Source organism: Saimiri boliviensis, chromosome 4 (assembly GCF_048565385.1).
Source record: "Saimiri boliviensis isolate mSaiBol1 chromosome 4, mSaiBol1.pri, whole genome shotgun sequence".
Lineage (NCBI taxonomy): Eukaryota > Metazoa > Chordata > Mammalia > Primates > Cebidae > Saimiri > Saimiri boliviensis.
The window spans coordinates 68,336,515-68,355,559 of NC_133452.1; the positions used below are offsets into that span (position 1 = coordinate 68,336,515).

Consider the following 19,045-nt stretch of genomic DNA (forward strand, 5'->3'; position numbering starts at 1 on the left):
TGTGTATGTCTGTTTTCTTAGGAAGAGTGTCCATGGACTTATGTATATTTGACTTAAAGGAATATTATGTTCATCCATGATTTTAACTACGATGAGGTAATAACATTAAATTCTGGATTTCCAGCCCAGACCTCAGATAGGAAATCTAAAACCATATATTCCACTTGATGGCCCATAATCGAAATTTCCAGAACAGAATTATCTTTCCTCTTCCTGTATGTCCTCTATACATACAGACTCCTCAGCATTTCCTAAGCCAGAAATTTGAGTGTCCTGCTCCTTTCTCTTTCTTTACATCTTATTCCACATTGATTCTATCTTCCAAGTATACTAATCTCCTAAATCCGTCCTTTTCTGCTTTTCCCTGGCTTAAGTCTGTCCTCTTTATCTTTCACTTGATTTATGGAAATAGCTTTCCAACTGGTTTGCCTGTGCCCTGTTGGATCCCACCTTGACTGTTTACCACATGTAAATCTGAGCAATTTTTCTATAACATAATTTTTTTTTTTTTTTTTTTTTTTTTAGTGATTCTGATTATCAGAATGAAAAGTGCTTAACTTGAGACATGTTGTTTGGTTTCTGCTTACATCTTTAGGTCTTATCTCATCAGTTTCCAAATGCCCATTCTGTAGGGGTTTTAAAAGTAATTAAGTCTGTTATTTTGGCTTTCCCCCTCATAGTTTACCCCTTATAATAACCTTATCTAAGTCCTTTTAAGTCTCAGCTCAAGCTCAGCTTCCTTCCTTTATACCTAAGTGCCCTCCCATCCCTTTAGATGCCCGTTACCTGTCTTCCTACCGTTAGAGCTGCATAATTATTACAACTATTTTTCTTTCTTGCCAACCATACTGTAAACTCATCATGGAAGGCAAGTACAGTGATATCAAAGTGTTTTTCTTTTTTTAATCTCTAGAGCCTCATAAAGTATCTAATATATGATGGGTGATCTATAAATATTTGCTGTCTCAATTTGAACTTTATACATTTCAAATACAACTTAAAGGGAATGTTTTTCCTGGTACAAAATATAATGAGTTTGAAGAACTGTAAACCTTATTCACATCCAGTGTTATACACAGATACTCAAATATTTGCATATAAATAATATTTAAGTAACAATGAGCTAATGAGTTGATACGTTTTTAGTGTTGATCCTTTAACCTGGTGAAGAAAACACATCAAATAAAAATAGCAAATCTGGTAATGTGCTTTGCTTCATTCTCTTGACAAGCATAATTCATGCTGATTATTTTGATAAGATCTCAGCTTTATTTGATGTGTTTCCAGGATTTGTTTCAAGATTTGGGACTTGTTTTAGCAGTTTTTGTAGTGCTGGCTTGGTAGTGGCGAATTCTCAGCATTTGTCTGAAAAAGACTGTACCTTTCCTTCATTTATGAAGCTTAGTTTCTCTGGATACAGAATTCTTGGCTGGTAATTGTTTTGTTTAAGTAGGCTGAAGATAGGGCTCCAATCCCTTCTAGCTTGTAGGATTTCTGCTGAGAAATCTGTTGTTAATCTGATAGGTTTTCCTTTATAGGTTACCTAGTGCTTTCACCTCATATCTCTTAAGATTATTTTCTTCATTGTAACTTTAGATAACCTGATGACAGTGTGCCTAGGTGATGATGTTTTTGCAAGGAATTTCCCAGATGTTCTTTGAGCGTCTTGTATTTGGATGTCTGGGTCTCTAGCAAGGCTGGGAAAGTTTTCCTTGATTGTTCCTTCAAATATGTTTTCCAAACTTTTAGATTTCTCTTCTTCAGGAATGCTGAATATTCTTAGGTTTGGTAGTTTAACATAATCCCAGATTTCTTGGGGGCTTTGTTCATATTTTCTTTTTCTTTCATTGTTTTTTTCTTTTTCTTTTTTTTTTTTTTTTTTTTAAACAGAGTCTTGCTCTGTCACCAGGCACCAGGCTGGAGTGCAATGGCGCAGTCTCAGGTCACTGCAATCTCCATCTCCTGGGTTCAAGCAATTCTCCTGTCTCAGCCTCCTGAGTAGCTGGGACTACAGGCACACGCCAACACACCCAACTAATTTTTGTATTTTTTAGTAGAGACAGAGTTTCACGATGTTGGCCAGGATGGTCTCCATCTCTTGACCTCGTGATCCACCTGCCTCGGTCTCCCAAAGTGCTGGGATTACAGGCATGAGCCACCTCGCCCAGCCTGTTCATATTTTCTTATTACTTTTTCTTTGCCTTTGTTAGATTGGTTTAATTTGAAAACCTTGTCTTTGAGCTCCAAAGTTCTTTCTTCTGCTTGTTCAATTCTGTTGCCCAGACTTCCCAGAGCATTTTACATTTCTATAAGGGTGTCCATTGTCTCCTGAAGTTTTAATTGTTTCTAATTTATGCTATTTCACTATTTCTCCCCTCATTTTTTTTGTTTGTTTCTTTTTTCTTTTCTTTTTTTTTTTTTTTAATGTCCCTAAATTGGGCTTTGCCTTTCTCTGGTACCTCCTTGATTAGCTTAGTAACTGACCTTCTGAATTCTGAATTCAGGTAAATCAGGGATTTCTTCTTGACATGGGTCCATTATTGGTGAGCTAGTGTGTTTTTTTGGTAGGTGCAGGTATTAAAGAACCATGCTTTGTCATATTACCAGTGTTGGTTTTCTGGTTCCTTCTCATATGGGTAGGGTCTGTCAGAGGGAAGGTCTAGGGCTCAAGACTGTTGTTCAGATTATTTTTGTCCAATGGGGTGTTCCCTTGATGTAGTATTCTCCCCATTTTCCTTTGGATGTGGCTTCCTGAAAGCCAAGCTATAGTGATTGTTATTTCTCTTCTGGGTCTAGCCACTCAGCAGGTCTGCCAGGCTCTGGGCTGATACTGGGGGTGAGTCCTATGATGTGAACTGAACAGTCTGTGGGTCTCTCAGCCATGGATACCAGCACAGTATTTGGGGTGTCTCCTGGGTCCTGCACAAACAATCTGCTTCCTTCAGAAGGTCTGTGGGTTCCTGATTTATTCCTTCAGTCATTCTGGAGCAAAAGTTCATGATGCGAGGCTCCACACACTGCTCTGTCAGAGTGGGAGCTGCAGTCTAGTCCTGCTTCCCGTCTGCCATGATCCTTTTTTTTTCCTACTTAGATCTCAGGGAGCTTTAAAGTTTTCAGTTACTATAGTTTGTAACAATGTGATCTCATAAGCAAATCCTAATACTACATCTCAGAAGTTGAGTGTATTATCTTATCTTGTCAGGATTTGCTAGGTTTGTGAGTTAGGATAAAAATGAAGTCTTGTTTCCTATGTTTTAAAAAAGAAAAGCACAAGGCCAGGCGCTGTGGCTCACGCCTGTAATCCCAGCTCTTAGGGAGGCAGAGGCGGGAGGATAGCTTGAGCCCAGGATTTCGAGACCTGCCTGGGCAATATAGCGAGACTCCATTCTCCACAAAAAGGAAAAAAACAAAAAGACAAAAAAACAAAAAAACAAACAAAAAAAAAGCACAAAGGATTCAGGATATTACTGTGATGTATATAAAAATGGGGAAAGTAGTGGTCCCAACAACCCCATTAATTGGTAAGACCATGCCTGAGGCACAGTATTCTTATATCATATGTTTCTTGTTCTGAAGCTACATTTTGAAAGTTCTAATTTGTGTCATAAAAGGTATGTTCTGAGGCAGAGTATCTTTAGTCTACTTTCAGAGCCTTTCTTTAAAGACTTTTGACTAAATTTAGTCATCATGAATACATTTTTGCAGTCTCTCTGTGGGTAGAAAATTAAAACCCCAATACCTTAGGCCATTGTATGCCTCATTTCATCTCTGTAGATGATATGTACAATGTACATACATACTATGTACAATTCTTGGAAGAATTGAGAAAATGTCAAGTCACTTTCAGTAAGAGACTTGTATTCTCTTACAGACCACAGTTGAGAAAGACTGGTAGGAGCCAGGCTATGCACTGAATTCATGCTATGGATTTCTGTCACTCAGGCTGAGTGCAGTGGCACGATCATGGCTTACTGCAGCCTTGCCCTCCTGGGCTCAAGCACTTCTCCCACCTCAGCCTCCTGAAGACCTGGGACTACAGGCATGTGTCACTTGCCTGGCTTTTAAATTTTTTTTTTTTTTTTTGTAGAGTTGGGGGTCTCACTCTGTTGCCCAGGCTGGTCTCAAGCGATCTACCTGGCTTAGCCTCCCAAAGTACTGGGATTACAGATGTGAACCACTGTGCCCAGCACACAGTCCGTGGGTTTCTTAATAGATGAATTTATTCTTTGGCCATTATTGACTTGAGACAAAAATAAGTGATAATTTAAGAATAAAAGATATCGGCCGGGCCCAGTGTCTCATGCCAGCACTTTGGGAGGCTGAGGCAGCAGATCACGAGGTCAGGAGTTTGAGACCAGCCTGACAAACATGACAAAAGCCCATCTCTACTAAAAATACAAAAATTAGCCAGGCGTGGTGACAGACACCTGTAATCCCAGCTACTCAGGAGGCTGCGGCAGGAGAATCACTTGAACCCGGGAGGCAGATCCGAGATTATGCCCCTGCATTCCAGCCTGGGCAATTCTGCCTCAAAAAAGAAACAAATAAAAGACATCATCTTAGAGATAATGGTTCTCAGCTATAATCCTTGACCTGCTGTATCATCAGCAGACTTGCTGGAAATGTAAATTCTCAAATCCCATCTCAGTGCCATCTGATCTACTGAATGGAATATTGGTGTGAAGGGGGTAAGGTGGTAGGGCTCAGCCAGTTTGTTTTTCAAGAAGCCCTCCAGGTAGTTTCAATATAGAATAAAGTTTGAGAATCTCTGCTCTATACTGTCCACTGACTCTTGCTTTCGTTTTCTTCCAAATGCTCCAGGACGTTATCTAGTGTTAGAAAAATCCAGATGTGATTCACTGAATCATCTTATTTCCATACATGGTCTCCTGAATTCATTCCCAAGAGGTAGTTGTAATCGGAAGTCGGCTAATTTAGCAGTTTATTTGTAAGTTGGATCATTTGACTTCTCTGTTTAAAATTCTCCAATGTGATATAGAGGATCCAACTGGTTTTTCCTCAGCTGTCCTCATACCAGTTCTTTACTGATTTGCAGTGAAATCATGTCTGTTTTTAATACCTCATTCTTTTGTTTCTGATTTGTAATCTTAACTATTTTGCTCAAAGAATATGACCTGTGTTAGGGGTCAGTAAGTAGATTTGGTCATCCTGAGCCCAAGAATAGGTTTTATACTTTTAAAATATCATAAAAAGGAATGAATATATGGCAGTGACTCCGTATGACTTGCCAAACCAAAAACATTTTTTTTTTTTGAGAGAGATTCTAACTCTGTCATCCTAGCTGGAGTACAGTGGTGCAATGTCAGCTCACTGCTGTGTCCACCTCCTGGGTTCAAGTGATTCTCGTGTGTCATCAGTCTCCTGCTTAGCTGGGATTACAGACGCCTGCCACCATGCCTGGGTAATTTTTGTATTTTTAGTAGAGATAGGATTTTGCCATGTTGGCCAGGCTGTTCTCAAACTCCTGACCTCAGCTGATCCACCCACCTCAGCCTCCCAAATTTGGGGATTAGGCATGAGCCACTGTGCCTGGCCTAAACCTAAATTTTTTACTACTTTCTTTATGCATAAAAGTTTACTAATTTCTGACTTACACTTATTCTTTGTAATTTGTTGAGACTTGCTTTATGGCCCAGTATACATAGACGATTTTTGTAACTGTTCAAGTGTATTTTAGAAGAATAAGCATTTTTTAAATCAAGTTCAGGTTTCTATATTCGTTCATTAAATCAAACTTAGTAATTATACTCCTCAGGTTCTCTTTATGTTTATTGATTTTTTATTTTGGAGGGAAGGTTGACTTGACCTGTTAATAATTGAGGTCTTTAAACTTTTACTTTGATGTTGGACTTGTCATTTCTCCTTGAAGTTTGTTTTATTTTAACAACTATTCTAGCAGTACATAGAAATTCAAGACTTCTATGTCTTCTTAGTGAGCTTTATCTTCTCCTATTATGTAGAGTTTTTTTTTTTTCTTCTTTTTAAATCCCTCCCTAATACCTCTTGTTTTGAAGCCAATTTTGTCTGATCTGATATTTTTGATATAACCACCAGCTACATTTGGTTATTTACAGAAAGATCTTATCCTATCCCATAACTTTCAACCTTTCCTGTCCTATGTTTCCAGTGTAGCCCTAGTGTTTACTTCTTTGTTGTTTGACAGTTCATCCTATTAGTCTTTTGAGAGGTAAGCTTGATTTGTATTTATTATGATTATTGATATATTTGGATTTGCTTTTATTTATCCTGCATTATCTTTACTTAGTCCATTTGTGACAGCATGCATGGGTTATTTCTTCTAAGGTCTCTTCCACGTCATCACTTTTATTTTTAGCTGTTGCTTAACCCATCTGTGGGTTGTTTTTAAATTTAATAAGTATATGTTTTTATTTCCAAAAGTTATATTTTCAAATCAGCCTACTCATATTTTATTATTCATTATTTTAAAAATTCTATTGTAGTTATTATAGATACTTATTTTGTATCTGATTATTCTAATATAGCGATCAGAAATTTTTCCAAGTATTACCCTTTCTGATAACTTCAAAAATACGTAATCAAGGGGAACAGCAGGAACAGAGAGTAGTCTGAAACATACTGTATGTCTTCCCTTTCCCAGTTCTTCCCTTTCCCATTTCTTTCCTTTCCACATTGGACATTTTGGCATAGGTAATTCTCAGTTATTGGGGAGCTGTCCTCTGCATTGTATGTTTAGTGGCATCACTGGTCTCTATCCACTAGAAACCAGTAGTCCCCTTCCCCCTCCCTTATGGTTGTGACACCCAAAATATCTCAGGTATTGCCAGATGTCTCATGTGGGGCAAAATCATTCCTAACAGATGTTTTAAAGACTAACATAGCTTATGTGACATTCTTCAGGGAGCCATGCCTTATAAATCTGTAGATAGTAGTTGTATTACAATAAGCAATCTTAAACTAGTACAGTCCTCCAAGAGTATTTCACAGTAATGGTAAATATTAATCTTTTTGCCTAGAAGTTGCTTAGTCATCAGCCTGTTAAGAAGGAGATTAGACCAGGCCATCTGAATTCTCTTTTTCCCTATATGATCTTCCCCCTCATCAGCTGTTTTCTTTTCTGGCCTGTTATCCAGTCTGTTGTCATTTTCATCTTTTTTTCATTTTTCTTCCATTTATTCATTTAACAGATAATTATTCTAGTTCTGTTTTCCATTTGCTGGAGAGATTAGTAGAATAGAAGTCTTTCTGTCATGAAGCTTACTTTTATGGGGCGAAACAATACAAACTTTAGTAAATAAACAAAGTGTCAAATATTGCTTAGTGCTGTAAAGAGAATTAACATTTGGGGCTTTGACAGACAATGACTGGGTTGCCTGTTTTAGATGGGGTGGTCAGGAAAGGCTCCATCTTAGGAGGCATCTTTTAAGCCAAGGGTTCAGTGTGAAGCCAGCTATACGAACATCAAGGGAAACCATTGCAAGCAGCGGTAACCACTGGAAAGTGGTGTAATTTGAAATCAGTGAGCATACAACAAAATTAAAGAAAAAAAAGAACAAGTGGTTTCATCTCTTTCAATATTATTGGCAGTAGTAATACAGTGTTTGAGGCCTGTACATGGGAATCTAAAGAACACATTTTGAGGAAATGTTTGTTTCTTTTTCCTTTCTCCAACCATAGCTAATGCTTTATAAAAACAACAACAAAATAAACTTTATGGATAGAAAATAGGTCAGGAGAATTTTTCAACATTTATAACAATTGCTTTTTTACTATTTTTTCTTTTTTCTCTTATATAGGTTAATTTGTTGAGTTTGATTACCTCTGCTACCTCTTCTGAACAGATAAATATCATCTTGTTTTGTTTCAGTTTCAGGTTTCTTGTTGTATGGATCACTGATTGAATAATAGATGGCTTTACCTCGTCTCACAGGAGCCTTGCGTTCGTTTTCAAATGTCACCAAGCAAGATAATTATAATGAAGAAGTGGCTGACTTAAAGGTAGATTTGTTAAAGGTAGAAATGTTGAACATCATTATAAACATAGACTATGGACAACTATTTGACATTGGTTTTTCTCTATTCTATGTGCTTAACATGGAAGTTTTATCTTCTTTAGTGTGAGACGAAGATGGAGAATGCGTATGCTGCTGTTTCCTATGGAATATGTTAGCACCCTATAACCATATTGTCAAGGGGAATAATCAGAACTATGATATTTGAATCCTTTGTTAATGTTTCTGTTGTTGTTCAGCTCCCTATCATAGTTATTTTTGTAACTTAATCCTGTAATTTACCTCTGGATCATCTGAGTAAGTTTTTAGGTCTCTGGCAAAATTCTTATCAAATGAACAAAAGCAGTGTCTGTACCTAATCATGAAAAATGTGAATATTAATCTCTTGAACTCAGAGGCTGATCTTCTAATTGACTTGTCTTGTCCTTATAATTGGTAAGAAAGGCATTTAACACTTAAGAAACATTGTCATTTTAAAAGCTATTTTATGACAAATTTCAGAAATAAATTTTAGTAAGAAACAAAAATTTATATGTATGTGGACTGTTTTGACATTTGCAGTAAAGGCTGACTTCTGCTTTACTAACTGTGGTATGGAAAAGTTTCCTTATGTGAGTTAAATTTATGATAAATAATGCTAATTTTACCTTCCTACAAATATGGATAAATCTCACTAGGGCAAAAATGAGCGATTATTACTTTGGAAGAACATTGATCGTGCCACTGCACTCCAGCCTGGGCAACAGCGAGACTCTGTCTTAAAAAAAAAGAAATTATATATCTCTAAGTTGCTGAAATTTGAAGAAATCACTCCAGGGCCTGGGTGACAGTGAGACTCTGTCTTAAAAAAGAAAAAAAGGAAATTATCTCTAAGTTGCTGAAATTTGCAAGAAATATAATGACAGCTTTCATATTATAAATGTCACCAGGAAAGGGCAAATGTTTTAGAATCTTAGCTGTAGTGAATTTTAAAGTCCTAAAGCTATATCAAGTCTATGTATGAAGAAATGAACCATGTAATATAGTATATGAAATAACTGGCCGTTTTCTGTTTTTGAAAAGCATTCACTTTAATTGCTGGCTCCTTATTTGAATGTATTGTGGAATGATAACATTGTTTCCTATAGGTTAAAATTTTATTGCTAAAAGTCCTTATGTAGTTTTTTGACTAATAGTTTCACTCAAAGATTGATACTAGGAAGAAAAGATTTGTAACAGATTTTTGATAGTTTTCTTTTTCTCTAATGATACAAAATTTTGTTCGACAGGAAACAGTTTACCTTCTTGACAATAGAGGCTGTTTTACATTGTTCCCAACAGCTAAACAAGAGTATATTCTATAGTTAATTAATGTTGCTATCTTAAGCTTGAATTATTTTCTCTCCTCACCTCCCCAAGGCCCTTTGCAAGTTATTCTGTATTAGAGATATAACAGAAGATTTTAAAATTTAAAAGTGTATAAGGACTAAGAGCTTATCCCATCTTATTTATTCTTGTAAACTTTTAAACATTTTTTCCTCCCTGAGGAAGGAAAGTAGTAAATATGATGAGCTTCATTTTAATACAGCTTTTTATCTCAGAAGCTGTTCAATGTATACCAAAGTAAGGAGCCAAATAAGATAAACCTTAATGTGCTTATGACCCCGTTGTAACAACTTAATTCATTTTATGGGCAATCTTATTTCATCTCTGCCATTGCCCATTCTCCTCCTCCTCCCACTAAACTCAGATTTACTAGCCTCGTTTGAAATAAAAAAAATGTAGGCAGGGAATTATGCATTTTCATCTGTCCAACCAATAGTAACATTACTGCTTTCTACCTGACAGACTACTTTTTTATTTGGTTAGAAACCTTCATGAGTTTTCAAAGCCAGAGGTCTAAAATAAAAATTTTATTGTGTTCTGTGGTCAGTTCTTGAGAATGGAAAGATGTGTAGTCTCAAATATATAAAATCCTCAGAAGAAACCAAGCTTGCCAACACCTTCATCTTGAACTTCTAGCTCCAGAACTGTCAGAAAATAAATTTCTATTGTTTAAGTCAACTAATAGAAAAGAGTGTGTATAGAAAAGAATCTTCGAAATGCCTCACCTGATCTAAGATCATGCTTAAGAAAGCAATGCTGACTTGAATATGTTTGAACTTATCATGAGAATCTAATTTTCTATAAATGCCTTTCATCAAAAAGCATGACATAAAGCTCTTATTTATATACATTATATAAATGTAAATAAATATAGTTAAGCTATATTAAATAAAGACTAAGCTATATTAAAAACAAGCAGTTAGAAAAATGGCAAGACACATGTGTTATGTTATCAGTAACAATAATAATAGTGTTATCTGCATGTTGAACTTTTTACTTTGCTCTGTGAAAAGATTTTATGAGTATGCAGTGTAATTAAAACTGTAAAAAGTGCTGGGTGCAGTGGCTCAGACCTGTAATCCCAGCACTTTAGGAGGCTGAGGTCAGGAGTTTGAGACCATCCTGACCAACATGGTGAAAAACCATGTTTACTAAACACACAAAAAATTAGCTGGGTATTGTGGCTCATGCCTGTAATCCCAGCTACTTGAGAGGCTGAGTCTGGAAAATCACTTGAACCCAGGAAGTGAAGGTTGCAGTGAGCTGAGGTTGAGCTGTTGTTGCACTCCAGCCTGAGTGACAGTGAGACCCGTCTCAAAAAAAAAAAAAAAAAAAAAAAAATATTCTGTGCAACGAGCTTTTATTAAACATATCTTTTAAACAAATGAGAATCTACAAAAACCCATTTAAGTAAAACTTGTTTTTTGAGTAGTCAGTTTGGATGTGAATAGATACAATTTTGAATTCTGGTGAGTAGTACCAAGTTGTATAACATAATGCAGAATATATGTAATCAGTGTTGGAGTTGAGAACAACTTTAACCAGTATTTTTCTACTATATTTTGATCTCTATTTCAGATAAAGCGATCTAAACTTCATGAACAAGTTTCAGATTTGGGCTTGACATGGAAGAAGATAATAACATTTTTGAATGAAAAACTGGAGAAGAGTAAAATGCAAAGTATAAATGAAGACTTAAAAGATATATTACATGCTGCAAAACAAATAGGTATAGTTTTATTTTTTCTTTTCTTTTCCTTTTTTTTTTTAAAGAGAACCAGTAAAGTTCAAAAATAGATTTCTTGTAAGCAACATACTATATAAAGGAAAGCTAAACTTTCTAGGCAGAAGTATTCATAATTATGAAAGACAGTCCTGGCTAAGCACAGTGGCTCATGCATATAACTCCAGCACTTTGGGAGGCCAAGGCAGGCAAATTGCTTTAGTCCAGGAGTTCAAGACTAGCCTGGGCAACATGACAAAACTCCATCTTTACTAAAAATACAAATGAAGTAAATTGCCTGGGCATGGTGTTGTGAACTTGTAGTTCTAGCTACTCGGGAGGCTGATGTGGGAAAATTGCCTGAGCCTGGGAGGTTGAGACTATGGAGAGCTGAGATTGTGCCACTGCACTTCAGTCTGGGAGACTCGAGTGAGACCCTGTCTCAAAAAGAATAAAAAAAGACAGTCCTTTTCTATCAATGAGCTTAGATAGAGAGTGGCAGGCTAGAGATAGGCAGAAGTAAAAACAAAACAAACAAACAAAAAACTACTGTGAAGCATGAAGGATTTGTAGGAATTTAGGGTTTGAAAACCACTGTTGATTAAAATAAGGATAAAGTAAATTAAAATTTTAATGTAGCTCTAAGGAAGCTTACAAGCTATGTAGCTCAGTCTCTTATAGATACCTACCTAATGCACAGTCAATAACAGCACTTAAACTATACTTTGACTGCTTCTGTTTCCTTCCCTCACATATTCTTATCAATTGATTATATTTGAAGGGAATTATAATTTGAAATTTTAATATTATATACCAACTCGGGTTATTTTCCCAAAGTTAAAAACCAGACTAAATGAAACAAACAAATGACTGGTAAAACTCTGTGTATAATTAACACCAGTATAGTTCTAGATTTTCCAAATTCAGCAGGTGTGTACCTATAAAAAGTCCAGACTTCTACTCTAGTCTTATATGATCTGGCCTCCCCCTTTCTCTCTGACCTCACTTCATTCTTGCCTTCACTACTGTGTTTCAAACACATGGCTTTCTTCAACTTCCTCAAACCTGTCAAGCTGGTACCTGATTTGGGTTTTTGCACATGCTGCTCTCTGTGTTGGGAATGCTCTGTTCTAAACTTAATGATGGTAGATCCCTTTTTGTCATTTTAAACTCACCTAAAAAATTATTTCCTTAATGGTTTTCACTCCAGTAAGTTGTTACCCAATCACTCTTTATCTCGTAACCATTCATAACATTTTCTCCATAACATGTATCACACTATCTGATATTTTGCTTGTTTATTGCAACTCTGATGTAAGTTTCATGAGAATAGGATCTTATTCTTATTAAGCTCTCCATCTTCAGTGCTTATACTAGAACCCAGAATATTTTAGGGTCTTAATAAAAATTCATTTGTTAAATAAATGAAAAAAAATTTCTCAGGTAATTCCTTGGTAGAGAGAGAATTTGGATCCTTACCTTACCATGGGCTTGCTGATTGGCAGTTTTATTCCATATACCAGCTCTGGAGTGTGTTTGTTACACCTCATAAATGTGAAAACTTTCTTATGATCATCAAATCTTTTTTTTTTTTTCAAATGTGTTAACTTTTAAAAATATGTCACTTGGCGGGGCGCGGTGGCTCACGCCTGTAATCCCAGCACTTTGGGAGGCCGAGGTGGGTGGATCACCAGGTCAAGAGATCGAGACCATCCTGGTCAACATGGTGAAACCCCGTCTCTACTAAAAATACAAAAAATTAGCTGGGCACGGTGGCGCCTGCCTGTAATCCCAGCTACTCAGGAGGCTGAGGCAGGAGAATTGCCTGAACCCAGGAGGCGGAGGTTGCGGTGAGCCGAGATCGCGCCATTGCACTCCAGCCTGGGTAACAAGAGCGAAACTCCGTCTCAAAAAAAAAAAAAAGTCACTTAACTATCATTGCTTTATAACCTAGTATAATATTTAGTAGAATGTCTTCATTGTTTTAAGTTGTGAAAGTATAAAATATCTCATACGTTTGTAAAGTTAGATCTTCAAAAGTTCAAGGACATTAGTAAAAATTGAGTTTGCTTAAGCCTAGAGTACTTTTGATGAGGTTTGTAATAGCATTTGGCATAGAATTAGACTTTGTATTTTAAGAATACAGAGGCAATTAGGTTGTTTGAAAAATAGTGGTGAAAATGCAGTGTTCCACATTACCTTGACTAGGATCTTAACCCTTCTGGTCTGCATTACATTTTCATTTGTAAGATGTTGGGGCCACCACAATCTGACTGAAGTACTTTTCAAAAACTATACAGAGTATCCTTCCTCTTCTTGAGTTACATTATAAAAATGCCTCAGCATACTAGGCAAAAATGTAATGACATATTGAGCTTATTCAATCCATGACTAAGTTATTTCTTTACATAAATGATTTGAAATTTAAGATTAAAAAAAAAAAACTTTAAATCTTTAAATTTTTTTCTCTGGATATCTCTGGCCACAAGTCAAAAAACATTGTTTTAAATACCAGTCATTAAATGTAATCCTAGGGATTGCACCTGTGATGAGATAAATATCTGATTGATATTTAGGGACTGAACACCTGACCCATATATTTAAGGGATTATTTTGAGATTAATGTCTCAAAAGAATATTTCTCAGACAAATAAACTCTTAAGTTGGATGCAGGCAAATTCTAAATCTGTTATACCCACTTTTAAATGCCATACTTAAGTTGAATAACTATTAGCTTTAGTGAAACTTCAGTTGAATAGTAGTCAGCTGTCCTTTCTGGATGAAAATGCTGATGCTGGAAATGTTATTAAAACTACCAGCTTTGAAAAGATTAGTCTTGTGTGGAAAATGTCCCTGTCATTTCTCTTATATTTCTCTTCTAACATAGACAATTTTGGTATAATTGTATTAAAAAGGTTAAACAAGTGAATAAAGAAAAAGATTATATTTCACTTGAGTATAATATTATGAGACACTTAAGGCCATGCATATGTTTAATCTGAACAATCGACATTAAGCTGGAGGAAATATCAGAGGACATCTTGTCTATTGCCTTCATTTTTGTATGTGAAGAAACAGGGTCCATTAAGGTTAAGTGAATCTTCTGGTTTGTATGTGTTGAAAGTAGGCCTAGATCCAAATTCTGAAATAGAAATATGACAGAAATCCTAGATTTTTACCTTTCCTTTCCTTGTAGTTAGAGGTCATGTCCTATTAAGTCTGCTTTTCAGCTGTTCTTAAATTTACTCTGTGTATTTACCATTGCCCCATTTCAGCCTTTAACCACCTCATGTCTGAGCTACTTCGGTAGTTATTTGCTTCAGCCTTCCTTTCTCTACCTTTTTCACTGTCACTACACTGATTTTTGTCAAAGCAAAGCTCATTTTTATTCCCAGCTTACCTTTTAGATCAAATTCTTTAGAATAACACGTAAAACTCCTTTGTGAGTTGACACGATGTACGTTTTCATCTCTTTGTCATTGAATCACATGCAACTTTTATGCCAGCATATGCAGTGTTTACTGTCTGAATTTCCTGAACAGTGCATACTGTTTTCTCTCTCTCTTTTATGCGTTAAAATAACTTTCCCCGTTGTGTTCTATTATTCATACTTTGTTAGAATACTTTTCTTGTTGTTTCATAATTATTTTCCTGTCTTCTCCCTTCACAGTAGTAAGGTCTCTGATAGACTGAATGCTTTGATGATACAGGGATTATAGGAATTACAGCATATTTCTATTCCATTGCCAAATGTGCTACAGGGATCCAGTAGATGTTCAATAAACAAATGAAGTATTGAAAATTTAACTCGAAGTTCTCCATGGTCTTCACTACCTGTAATGCTGACCATGTCTTACAAGTGGCAATGTTTTGTCTTTTTGTTATTTTTAAGTATTCCTCCTCTTGCCCCCAACCCACAATTTACATTTGGTCTATTTCCATACCTTTTTACAATTTGATTCTCCCCTTAAGATTATTTTAATAATAAAATTTAGTTTTAGAGAGAAAATGTATAAATTATTTAAAAATAGTATTCTTGGTTCTTATGTATTCAAATATTGATTGTAGGCATAGCTGTCTCCTTCATGAATACTGAAGGATTATAGTCATATTAACCTATATTTTGTTGGCAAAGAAACTTTGTCATGTTATATGTGCTCTAAGTATAAACATTTTTGAAAATAAGTCAAGATTGAGACTAGCAGTAAGTAAAATGGATGTATCTGTTACTTAAGAGTTTAAATAATCATTTCATGAGGCTAGTAGGATTTGCACAGTGTAGACAGAAACTGTGCAAAGATGGGGGCCAAGAATAGTAGACAGGTGGTTAGAAAGACCCTAACATTCTCTAACCAGCTCTCTAACCGAGTATCTCTTCAAGAGCCAGAAGAGAATGTTTGAAGTTGTCTGAGAGTGTATTGATCTAATGATTTCACTCTAATGTGGATACAGGTCAAGACTCAGCCATAATGGAACTAGTTTCTTTCACTGTTCAACTTATTTTGTTACACAAAGACCTGTTTGTTTTGCATTTTCTAATTTGTAAGACCTGATTTATATGATTTGTGACTTTTTTATGCATCTTACCTTTAATAACTTTGTCTTTAAGAAAAGTAAGACTCAAAAGGTAGGTTGGACGGGAGTGGCTTACAAAGTGTGGTTTAGGGCATTTGTGAATCCATTATAGTTTATGAGTTGTCAAGTAAGTAGGATTTTGCTTTTAAAAAATGAGGAGTCAAAATCCAGGGTAGAATGCCATTTATAAAGCATTGACTGAATAGGAACTATAAAAAGGTATTAGCAGAATCTGGCAATTTTGCTTATGGACGTAGTGGTAGACATTTAGAATTATAAAGGCCTGTTAAAGGGATATAGCAGTATTTGTGACAGTTATTTTGAAAACTGCAGATTGCAAAAGAGTTCAAAGAGTTTCACTTCCCACAAGGTAGCAGATAGGGTAATGTGGAAAAACCCTCTACAGAGAATACCTAGAAAAGCTGCAGAATACAAAGTCTGTTTGACAGTATCAGAGAAGTACCAAAGCAATGAAGATTTTGGGGGCCAAGAGGTGGAAGCAGAAATTAATCCAGAAAATGTGATCCTGGCATTTGGGCCACTTTTTCCTAGAAGTTACTTGTCCACTCCAGAAGAGGAGGCTGGATGGAAAAGAGGAGGATGAGAAGATGAGCTTCTGACAGATTCAGTGGACTAAGATGACAAAAATGATTAAAATGGACAAAAGAGAAAATAGAAAATCTGAATATTTGACTATTAAAGGAATTGAATCTGTAATTAAAAACCTTAACTACAAATAAATTATGTTATGATGGCTTTAATGGAGCATGTCATTTAAAAAGATATGAGAGTACTATTGTAGATTAAAAGAGGTTAAAGGCATATAATAATCAGATGTAATGTATGATTCGTGATTGACTCTTGAATCAGATCAAAGTTACAGGTATTTTTGGGGCAATTGGGGAAATCTGAATATGGGCTGGACATCATTAGGTAATATTAGATCTCAGATGTGATAATGTTCTAGCTATGTAAGAGCTAGATTAGATTTAGCTTCCCCCTAAATCTCAGGGGAAGTATACTGCAGTATATATAATGAAATCTCACAAAGATTAAAATGTACTGTCAAATGGGCCAGCAAAAGAAAAATAGACACATGATGTGTTTGTGATACATTCACTCAAATGGTTACAGTGTAAACATACACTCAAATATTTACAATGAGTGGATTAATAAATATGGGAAGAGAGTGTGATTCATTGTAAAGTAATAAAAGTTTAAAAATTACATGATTATTCAGTAAAGAAAAAGCATTTGATGAATATCTAACATCTATTTATGATAAAAATTCTCAGTAAACTAGAAATAGAAGGGAATTTTGTTAATCTGATAAGCTGTAGGTATAAAAACCCTAGAACAAACATACTTAATATTACAAAGTTAAAAGCTTCCCTGAGATACAGAATTAGACACGAATGCCTATCACCACTTCTGTTTCTGACTGTATTAAAAATCCTTGCTAATGTAATATGGCAAGAAAAAGTAAGAGCACAAAGGCTGAAAAAAAAGAATGTTTGCCATTTTTCACATGACTGTACCTGTAGAAAATGAATTTAACATGGTTAATATAAAAATCAATTTTTTTTTACTTGCTAAGAAGCACATTAAAAATCAAATTGATCTTTCTGTAACTTAATATACTTTAAATTTTATAAATTTAAATTTGTTTTACATTTACAAAAGCATCAAAAACATCAAATACCTAGGAGTAAATTTAACAAAAAATAAGCAAGACTTCATGGAAAACTAAAATATTATTGAGAGAATTTAAAGACCTAAATAAACAGAGTGATACACCAAGGATTGGAAGACTCACTATTATAATGATACAGTTTTTACCCAAATTGATCTACAGATTCAATGCTATCCCAAGCACAATCTTATGTTTGAGGGTGTGTGTGTGTGGAAATTGACAAATCAATATGAAAATTATATGGAAATTCAAAGGTAAAGAATAGTCTGGTTAACTTTGAAAAATAAAGAGGGAGAACTTACTCTAGTAGATACTAAATTTTATAATGATAAGTAGATAGTGTGGTATTGGTCCACGAATAGGCAAATAAATGGTCTAGTGTGACAGAATATAGCCCAGAAACAAACCTACAGATAGAAGTATACTTGATTTATAATGAAGGCCAAAAAGTAGTGAAACAAGGGCTGTTTTTTCAGTATGTGATGCAGGGTCAACTACATATGCAGATGAAAAGAAGTATGTACTTTACAGATAATTTTAAGCAGCAGATAATTTTAAGCAGCCTATATAATTAAGCATGACACACAAAACAACACATCTCCTAAAAGATGTAAAAGAGTATCTTTAGGATCTTGGTATATGGGAAAATTTATTAAACAGAAAATAAAAAATATAAAGGGAATGATTAAATTGGACTGTAGTAAAATTAATACCTTCTATTCATTAAGAGTAAAAAAGCAAGCCATAGAGTGGGAGAATATAGCTTCAAGATTTATAACCAAAAAGAGAGCTTGTGTCAAGATTAAATATGAACTCCTACAAATCAATAAGGAAAGGACAGATAATCCTATATAAAAATGAGTAAGAGCTTTGAACAAGGACTTCATAGGAGATAATTGCCCACTAGACATGAAAAGGAGTTCAGCTTCATTGGTAGTCAAGGAGATGACCTTAGAATGGTTAAAATGAAAAAAACTTACATGCCCATTAGAGTGGTTAAAATGAAAAAGACTGACATACCTAAGGTTGTTAGGATCAAGAATGTGAAACAAAAATTCTCATCTGCTGCTAGAGTTTAGATTGGTACAACCACTTTGAGTAACTGTTTGACAGTGTCTACTATTAACCAGCTATGGTTGGACAAGAGAAATTTTAAATCTTACAACATAAATATCCAGTAAAATTGCTTGTACATACATGTATATCAAAAAGATGTACATTCATGGCAACATTTGTGATAGCCTTAATGTAGAAACAACCCAGTTGATTGTTAAAAAGCATAAGCCTGTAGACTACTTTATAGCAATAGTGGATTACACTATGTATAACTTGTAAGAGACTCATAATGTTGACAAAAGAAGCCAAACAGCACATACTATGATTCCATTAATATAAAATTGAAAACTAAGCATGACCAGTCTCTGGTTTTAGAAGTCAGGATAGTGGCTACTCTTGAGGAAGGAGGTAGTGACTAGGATTGAATATGAGGGAAGTTTCTGGAGAGCTCATAATGTTCTGATTTTGGAATTAGTTAACCAGATTATACAAGTTTATTCATTTTTTGATAATTATTTGAGCTGTATGTGTACTGTATATTTTCTTGTTATATTCAATAAAATAATTACTATGCTTTTTATGTTAGATTAAAATGGAAATATTTCAGATTGATAAAAGTAC

General features: G+C 35.1%; 1 protein-coding gene across 2 annotated transcripts in view; it reads left to right on the forward strand.

Moving 5' to 3' along the window:
- ASCC3 (activating signal cointegrator 1 complex subunit 3) overlaps positions 1 to 19,045 on the forward strand; it is a 337,355-nt gene that overhangs the window by 6,743 nt on the left and 311,567 nt on the right. Inside the window, exons 2-3 of one of the 2 annotated variants that reach the window (XM_074397671.1) lie at positions 7,868 to 8,013; positions 10,956 to 11,106. In XM_074397671.1, coding sequence (XP_074253772.1) covers positions 7,909 to 8,013; positions 10,956 to 11,106 — 256 coding nt within the window. In that variant the 5' untranslated portion in view covers positions 7,868 to 7,908. The remainder of the gene's footprint in view (positions 1 to 7,867; positions 8,014 to 10,955; positions 11,107 to 19,045) is intronic. The other variant, XM_003922908.4, reaches the window with a different exon arrangement.